At 41.0% G+C, this 9,514-nt stretch overlaps 2 protein-coding genes across 2 annotated transcripts; one reads left to right on the plus strand and one right to left on the minus strand.

The window, feature by feature from the left end:
- Positions 1-354: 354 nt before the first annotated feature.
- Positions 355-1,608, minus strand: rps29 (ribosomal protein S29). The gene is made up of 3 exons (XM_020091909.2): positions 1,448-1,608; positions 843-942; positions 355-469 (listed from the first exon to the last, which is right to left on the minus strand). The coding sequence occupies exons 1-3, from the start codon at positions 1,507-1,509 to the stop codon at positions 461-463; spliced, it is 171 nt and encodes a 56-aa protein (XP_019947468.1). The 5' UTR covers positions 1,510-1,608; the 3' UTR covers positions 355-460.
- Positions 1,609-4,155: 2,547 nt separating this feature from the next.
- Positions 4,156-8,868, plus strand: mgat2 (alpha-1,6-mannosyl-glycoprotein 2-beta-N-acetylglucosaminyltransferase). Its single transcript, XM_020091907.2, has 2 exons — positions 4,156-4,361; positions 7,056-8,868. Exon 2 carries the CDS (start codon positions 7,300-7,302, stop codon positions 8,704-8,706), a length of 1,407 nt encoding a protein of 468 aa, XP_019947466.1. The 5' UTR covers positions 4,156-4,361; positions 7,056-7,299; the 3' UTR covers positions 8,707-8,868.
- Positions 8,869-9,514: the final 646 nt, after the last annotated feature.

The raw sequence follows: 9,514 nt of genomic DNA on the forward strand, positions 1-9,514 counted from the left end.
CCATGTTTTGCCTTGTGGTTCCTCTGAACTTGTTTCATATGCTCCCAACCTTGTACAAAGCATAATCCATTCAAAATTAAGCGTGAACAGCTGTGAAGCCGAAACTGATATTACCCAAAAGGTACAATAACTTCTTGACTTGTTGAACACAGCACAGGACGTTCATAATATACTTTGAAGATTTTAAGTCTTGGAAAAGTATGAATATCAGTAATTTACGAAAAGTGACTACTTCAATATTGTGACAGTCAACTTTCTTCTCAGTTCCCATGTTTCCTGCATGATACCAGCAAGTAGCACCATTCATGTGTAATGTGCAGAGAGTGATGAATAAACAACACAAAACAATTAAGCTTTGGACAAAAAACACATTTATTTTGCAGTGCTGAATTATCCCATCATCTTGGCCGGTGCTCCAGAGATCAGGTGACCCATCTGAGGACGCGTCAGCACAAGAGATCTAGTCCAGCTGCATGAACAGAAGAATAGATGCAATGTTAATGACAAAGACGACAATTATTCCAACAAATTCAAAAGATCAATCTACTTTTGACTAATATCAACTTAACTCTTAACTAGGATGCTGGGTTGTTGCAAATGTGCACAATATTCTCACAGGCAGATTTCGTACACTAAATTCATTAAGCTTTACATCAAGTTGCTTATAATCTAAGCTTAAACCAATCAACACTAAGCTGGAACTCAAGTTGTCATTGTTTACAATGAGTCTTTACGACTTCCTAACACCCTGACGGCATCCTCTACCAATACAAATGAATGCGACATGTTGTAAAGTGAGATATTGACACAGTTCACGTTTTCAGATAGTCAGTAGTTGTTACCTTGACAAAGCCGATGTCTTTCGCGTACTGCCTGAAGCACTGGCGGCACATGTTCAGTCCGTATTTACGGATCAGACCGTGTCTGTTCGAGCAAACCCGGCTGAAAGAGAAGGAAACAGCAGTTCAATGATTGATTCACATTAAATGTTAAGTATAAATGCAGCTTCCGTTCATTCACAGCAGCTACACACGTGGATGTGCACAACAGCTCGACACCGGGTATCACCCCTGTCCGACCATCGCGGCTAACGCTAGCTTAGCTTCGCTCAACACATAATTTGAAGCTAAAGAAGTTAGCAACGCAGTGTTAAGAGGCGGGATTTACACCGAATATCTGCGTAAAGACGTGTGGACGGTTTAACACAAACAAGAGAACAATTGGGGAAGTTTCGCTTCAACAGCGCGCGGTTGCCTCCACACCACTGTTGCACTGCTAAGCTAACTCAACGCTAAGGCATCCTACGCCGCCATATTGGCGCTGTATCCGCTTCCATGCGGTGAGAGTCCGCGGATGAATTATCAAGTATCTGAGGAAACAAACACATTCAATCCGAATCCTCTCGGTTCACATGTGGATGCTCGACATGTTAACGCTCAGAACTGACCAGGAGCGGGATCCCTGACCGAACTTTCTGGGGTGACTCCAGTAGAGCTGCTGGTGGCCCATCTTGTCTCTTTCGCTCGGGTGTCGGAAAGGAAGAAAAGAAGCCGCGCATGCGCAGATGAAGCGTCCACATGCGGTGTTTCCGGCGGTGGAGTCTGAGTATGCTGCTCCCTGGTGGAGAGAACGGTGACAGCCTGCAGGGGGCGCTGCATGCTGCTCTAAAGACTGTCAGTGATGAGAGGAGGCTTTCAGTTCATCCAGGAATCAAACCCCAGCTGCTCCTCTCATATCCGGGGTGAGCTGAATAAATAACAAGAGAACTTTTGTATGACTGTGTATTTGTTTTTCCCCAAAGATCCAGAACTTGATGTTGTTGTGGCAGGGAGAAGTTTAGAAGTCGTGAACACAAACATTATTATATAATTAAAGATCAACACTTTTAAAACACAAGTTAAAGGGATTGTTCACCCAAAACTGAAAATCCACTCATTGTCTCCTCACCACTATGACGATGGAGGGGTGGGTGAAGTGTTTGAGTCCACAAAACACTTATGGAGTTTCAGGGGTAAACAGTGTTACAGCCAAATCCAATACAATTGAAGTAAATGGTGACCACTTCTTCGAATGTGAAATACCTCCATAATGCTCCTGTGGTGTCATGCAAGTGTCCAGAATCCCCGACATTCAAATTCGACTCAGAATGGTAACATTTACATCATATTTTTAGCCTAAATATTGAATACTTCGATTTTATTGGATTTGTCTGTTCTCTTTTTAACCAAATGAGCTTAATCAACCTGTCAGGGACAGCAGATGAGAATTAGTCTGAGACTTATTCTGGTACATTTATATGAACCATTAATTAATCTACACTGTCCCTTTTAAATAAAATACAACAACAAAGAAACACCAAGTAGACAAACAAAAATACATCTGATTTGTTTTTTATCTCATAGTCAAAGTCAACTTTATTGTCACTTCTGCAATATGTACAGGACATAGACAGGATTCAAATTCTGTTTCTCCCTCATCCCTAGTGTAAACATATAACTAGACATAGAAGTACCGAACGTATAAGTAAAACACTCAACATATAAGTAGCACAACATACAGTATAAGTACACAACATATTAAGTACTCAACATATAAGTAAACATAGTATGCAGTCAAAAGGCAGAGGATAGATAGGATACGAACTGCAGTGTGTGATTTGACCAAATATCTAAACTCCTTCAGGCAACATTCTTAGTAATGTGTCACGACAGAAGATGGATTCATTACTTTGTATTTTTTAGATTCTGAGTATGAGAAGTAGCACTGCTGGGAAAGAATAAGGCAACAGCTGGAGCAGTTCCATAGACAGTGAATAATGGAGCAACCCCCAGGTCACTGTGACAGCACCCCTGGAGATTTAAATAGGAAATCATTTCTCATTCACAGCTGTGTTAAATGTTAATAATACATGAAATATTCCAACATTTAAAGTATTGTTGCTCTGGTTTCCAGTTTAGGGGAACAGATGTTGGTATGCTGACCAGCTGCTCTGAAAAATCACAAGTTAGTTTAGCTTAGGTCATAGGTCCATATCTGTAGAAAAGATACAAATGCATAACATATAATAACATACTCCTACTACTACTACTAAAGAACAGAACAGTACACAAAATAAAACACATTAACTGTCAAACATTCATCAAAGCTTTGCAATAAAATATTTAAAGAAAGCGATTCAGATCGTAGTGAATGCCCAGGCTTGATAATATATACTAAAATACAAAAAGAAATATAGGACTACATACATATAGAGGTACAATCATCACACTTTACCACATATCCACAGGGATCAAAACACAAACAAACACCTGTTCCAGTATAGTTACAAAAACAAGATGAGTACTTTGTATCACATGCCATCGTCTTTAAGGCCCTTATGACCAGACTTCTGAGTCATCAACACATACATTTGTACATAAAATTCCCCAACAATGCATGAAAGGTGGAGGCATGTCTAGCCCCAAAGATGTGACGTGCACTGTGCACGTTGTGTGATGAGGATTTGAGACTTGCAGATTTAGGGATATCTTTTAAGTCACTTCTCAAAACGCATCTGTGTTTGGTAAGCGTTTGATTGATTCCTATATTCCAATTGACTATAGATCATATAAGTAATTGTTGGGGGGGGTCTTATTTGATTTTAATTTTGTACTATTGACTAATTGTATTTGTCCTGCCAGAATTGATCTTGTTTTGAAAAGTACTGTATCAAAATAGTTGATTATTATTATCATCGATGTTATTATTAAAAGTGGGATATGTAGGACATTGTTGTGAGTATTAGGGCTTGGGAGCTTGAGCAAAATTCTGAGTACATTATTATATATCATTATTATTATTATTATTATATTATAAAAATATATTTCGAACACAAAAAAGAACTTATACAAACAAGTGAAAGTGAAACAAACATCATTTATAAACTCATGAAGCAAAAAAATCAGAGGCTCAATAATCAAGAAATAATAATAATAACCTCACCCCTTCTCCATAAATCATTAATAAATAATTATTTTACACTTAATCCAGCTTCCTATGTATGAGTGAGGCATGATTCATGGTTTTCTTATTTATATATATATATATTAAACCTTGGTGTGGGTCGTGCTGTGAGCAGACAGTGATCACATGACATGATGGAGAAAAATATAAATAATATTTGGGTCTCTCGGGTGCCCCCCTCTGGACCGGTGCATTGTGGGACAGCGGCAGGAGCAGGCAGTGGGTCCGTATTTGGGGTTTGAACAGCGGCTAGCTTCGAGTCGCGTTCCCCGTGCAGCCCGCCGGACGGAATGGAGGAGAGCGGGAGTCCAGCGTTGATGTTTCTCGGTGCAAAGACCTCGCGGCTTCTCCAGTTTTAGGTAAATATGGCGTTTTCATGCCCGCAGCTGTGGTCTGGTTGTGGGGGGGAGTTGTTGACGAGGCTCGCTGCGCGGTGGACGGAGGCTGCCTGGCAAGTTGCTAGCGGAAGCTAAATTACAGCTAGCACGTCCGTGGATGCTCGTCGTGGGGTTTTTTTAAAGAGCGGGACGGACACGGCAGCTCGTGTTTTTCAGCTTCGTGTCGGTGACTTGATGACGGTAACGGGTTGTCACGTTAAAATGGACGGAGGCTGTGTCTGTGGTGTGTCCGTACTGACAGCGGCCAATCGTGGACAGTAAAACTCACCGCTGCGGGCTTCAAGTCAAACATGACAGATGCAACCCAGCAGGGAGAACACGACCGATGCAGACAGAGAGGAACAAAACCACGAGGTTTATGTTTAAATAAAAACAGTGGAGACAGCAGCAGACACCTCAGCTGCAGGGTACACGATTCCACTGATGCAGCGAGCTGTAAACATACAGAAGAAACATCTGACACGGTTTGATCAGGTAGCTCTGGAATCTAATCTCCAATATTCCAGTATATGTAAAGTCTAAATCAAGTATTACTATGTTAAAGTACATGTTAATTCGTGATATTATATTTGCTTTGAGTTAAATAACAGCTGTCAGGAAGGTTTTTATTAGGGCTGAACCATATGGTCAAAAATGATATCAAGGTGTCAGACAATATCGATAATTATCACGATAAGGTAAGATGATGCTTTATTAGTCCCACTCTGGGGAAATTAGTCATATTACAGCAGCAAGAGTCCAAAATAGGCCTCAGTAAGTAATAATAAGGAACTTAAGTGTAAGGATACTGATAAAAATAAAAAGTATAGAAAAATATAAATGGAATGTAAACTAATATATATAGCTCTGGCTCCTACTCTACTTTTTGATACTTTAGGGACAAGTATTGGGGCTGGGCAATGAAAAATATATTGATAATTATCAACAATAGTTTTCATTGATGGCAATGTAAGAAAGGTTCAGGGTATATCGATATAATCCTTATGCATACGTATGATACATCACTAATATAACTCAGATTTGCAAAATGTTTTGCTGTTTATCAAGTGTTTATCGTTCTTTGCTCATAGAGTGTAAAACCACAACCTTCACTCTGGAGCAAATATCAGTTTTTAACATTCAAAGAAATGATAATGTGATAGTTATTGTATAATTATCGATATTGATTGATATGAAATGTTTTATCCTGATGTAATTATTAGCCAGACCACCCAGCCCTAGCTTAGGTTGTGGTTTTTAACTCTTTCTAATGAGCAGAAAATTACAAACCTGATGAACAGAAAAACATCAAACAAATCTGAGGTCGATCTGTTTTGTGTTATACCTCCTCACTGTGCTTACACAATGCATAAGCAATATACAGATAGATATTTAACTTTCATTACAATGCTCTTAATCCTGCGGTTATTATTGATATTTTATTGCCCAGCTCAGTATCTACTCATGATTTCACAGGCTCTCTTGGTGTGTAATGCCTGTACCAGGCAGTGTTGGATCCACAGTAAGAGCAGTCAGCTGAGGAGAGTGCTGGCAGAGAGGAGATGAACAGGGTCAGTGAGGAGACCACTAACTTAATAACAAATGAGATATGGAGGCTTGTTCAGCTGATCTGAGCAGAAAGGACGAATCAATATTTACAAAGCAGTTAACAACAGAGATTTATGCACAACGAAATAAGCATTGACGATAAGGCTCAACAGAGAGTATTGTGACAGGGGCCATAGCAGTGAGTGAAAGTTCAGCAGGATTCATGTGTTGAATCATTAATGGTGGGGGTTTTCATGGAGACTATTGGATTCTCATACATAATGAAGTTTGAACTATTTTTGCTTATGCAATTCAAGTAAGAATGGACCATTATAGGTTATCGATCTCTTAATGAAATCATATAAACCTTATATAATGTGAACATGTTCTCATGGTACATCTGTTTTCCAATTGTATCACTCAAAGAAGACTGTAAAACCTACATTTATTGTTGCACAATGTCGTACATCAAATGATACTATTTACATGCATTAAATGAAAACTTCAGCAAGCGGCAGTTTGATGAAATAATCATAACTTAAGGGCCAATCTTTTGCTTTTTTTCAGAGATTTATACTACATCTCATGGTTTTCTTCTCTGAATTAAGTTTAGGTTTTAGGTGTCATGGTATTGGATTAGTTGTTGACATAGTGTGGGGTGTTGGAAGTAAAATTATTTATCAATCAATACAAAATAATTGTAATTTTCCTATTGCTAGAAAAGGAATTTGCCTCTCTTTTCTTTTCCTCTGGTTCATTCGTGATGGAGAAAAAAACCAAGAAAGACGCTCTTTCACCTCGCTGTCATACCAAAGAAGTATATTCATCCGGATGTCACATTTCCATCTCCTTCAACCGGAGACAATAAAAACCCGTGTCTACTTCTGAGTCATTTGACCCGGGAGGGAATGCTGATTGAATCCATTCCAATTGTAGAAAAAAAAGCTATCTGTTAGTGGGTTAGTTTGTTTTTGACCAGTTTCATTACTTTGATAATAGTTTAAAAAAAATGATTTTATTTACTTGGAGTAAATTTTCCATGTTATGATATGATGTGTATTTATAAAATTATGACAATGACCAACCATTCCTCAGCCCTAAGTTTTTCCTGTCTTATTTTTCATCCAGGTGGTTCATGCACACTGCAACCCTGCTGCCTCCCAGCACCGGTCATGCCTTACGGAAGATTCATTCACCACCAATGACATTCCAGCAGGATCCATGTTTACAGCAACTGTTCATTTTGCCAATAATTAGCCTCATCACAGTTTCTTTTTAATCAAGCCTGCTCCCCGTGCAAAGCACAAAACCACCACCACTGCAACCCTCCGCAATCAAGTTCTCTCGCTTCGCAAGAGGCTGACCCCCTATCATGAGATTCCGAATCTACAAGAGGAAGGTGGTGATACTGACTCTGGTGGTTGTCATCTGTGGCCTAGCTTTCTGGAGCAGCGGAAGGCAGAAAAAGAACGACGGTGGATCAATCCCCAAGGAGGTGGAGACGGCGAAGAAAGGCAGCAGCATTAGCAGCAGCAGTATCAGCATCAACAATCATATCCAGGTGCAAGTCACGCCTGCAGTCAGCAGGGCACCTGTTCCACCTCCTATTGTACAAGTAAATGACACACATCCAGAAAAAGCAAAGGATAAAGAGAAGATACCCAAGCCAGAGGTGGATAACACCACTTTAGTCTACCGTGGCATCGTCTTCCAGCTAAATTTTGACCAGACAATAAGAAATGAGGAGAAGTTTAAAACCTCGCGACAGAAAGACGATCTGGTTGTGTTGGTTCAGGTCCACAATCGACCAGATTACCTTAAGCTATTAGTGGACAGTTTGCGGAAAGTTAGAGGTGTGGAGAGCATACTGCTGATATTCAGCCATGACTACTGGTCCCCTGAGATAAATAAAGTGGTGGCTTCTGTTGACTTCTGTCAAGTCCTTCAGATTTTCTTCCCCTTCAGCATCCAGCTGTACCCACAGGAGTTCCCAGGACATGACCCCAGGGACTGCCCCAGAGACATTCCCAAAAAAGACGCCTTAAACCTGGGATGCATCAACGCAGAGTACCCCGACTCATTTGGCCACTACCGCGAGGCCAAGTTCTCCCAGACCAAGCACCACTGGTGGTGGAAGCTGCACTTTGTATGGGACAGGGTCCGGGCTCTTAAGGACCACAAGGGTCTGGTCTTGCTGATTGAAGAGGACCACTACCTGTCTCCGGACTTTATCCACCTTTTAAAGCTGATGTCAGCTCTCAAACGGGAGCAGTGCACAGACTGTGACATCCTCTCACTTGGAAGCTATAGCCACATTGGCTACTCCAGCAAAGCAAATAAGGTGGAGGTGAAGGCCTGGAAGTCCACTGAGCACAACATGGGGATGGCTCTGGGCAGAGAGACATACCAGAAGCTCCTCCACTGCACCGACACGTTCTGCACTTACGACGACTACAACTGGGACTGGTCCTTGCAGCACCTGACCGTGTCCTGCCTGCCCTCTTACTGGAAGGTCATGGTGAGCGAGGCGCCACGGATTTTCCACGCAGGCGACTGCGGCATGCATCACAAGAAGGCTTCCTGCATGCCCATCAGCCAGAAAACCAAGATAGAAAACATCCTACAGAGCAGCGGGAACCAGCTGTTCCCAAAGAACCTCCTGATCGCTAAGAGACTGCCAGCCAACGGGGTCGGGGGGGTGGCCCCACACGTGAAAAACGGTGGCTGGGGAGATATCAGGGACCATGAACTCTGCAAGAGTTACGTTCGATTACAGTGACCTTAATTGCTACTAATTATATATTATTGTCTCTTTTGCATCCTCTATAAAGAAAAAAGCCTTTTAAAAGTAAATCTTTATGGAATATTCTTCATATTGCCTGTTTTATTGGACTGTTCTAAATAAAGACGAATGTTGGATTTTTGGCTTCTTTAACAGAAATATGACTTTTTAGTGAATTATTTAAGGGATTCTGGAAAAATCCACTTTGGTTTCCAAGTTGTAATGAACAAATACAAATTAAACAAAGTATAATATCAGTTACTTCAAGTTGACAATAATGTAGAACATAGTAAATCAGAAAGAGCAGGTAAGTGCTCATCAGGGCAGTCATACATTTGGGAGAATCTGTGGACTTACCGTTCCCACAGCGCATGCATAATTCATTTGAAGTTATTTATATCGCACAAATTTGCTGAGATCAAAAGAGATCCCTGGAGACACCTTGTTCCATTTAAATAATCTCCCACTTAGCTGATCTTCAACAGGTTTCTAGATCTCATTACTCCTGTGACTGCAGAAAGACACACTTCAATGACAAACAGAGCAGTAGTCTTCGTTTTTATTCTATTGCACTGTCTGGTGTAATAAGTCTTTGGTGCAGAGATTGTTATTTCACAGAACCTGCGCTCGGCTCACCTAGAGAGCTCCCAAGACACTGATACAACTTCATCTGTTTTGTTGCTGCCACTGAAGACGCATTTTCATTTTAAGTGCTTGGACCACAGCTCAGTATCGACAGTTTCAGCCGAGGCCTGAGCTCAGTGGCTCCTCTGAAGCTGCATTGATTCCCCTCATCCCCCCCACC

Source organism: Paralichthys olivaceus, chromosome 19 (genome assembly GCF_024713975.1).
Source record: "Paralichthys olivaceus isolate ysfri-2021 chromosome 19, ASM2471397v2, whole genome shotgun sequence".
Lineage (NCBI taxonomy): Eukaryota > Metazoa > Chordata > Actinopteri > Pleuronectiformes > Paralichthyidae > Paralichthys > Paralichthys olivaceus.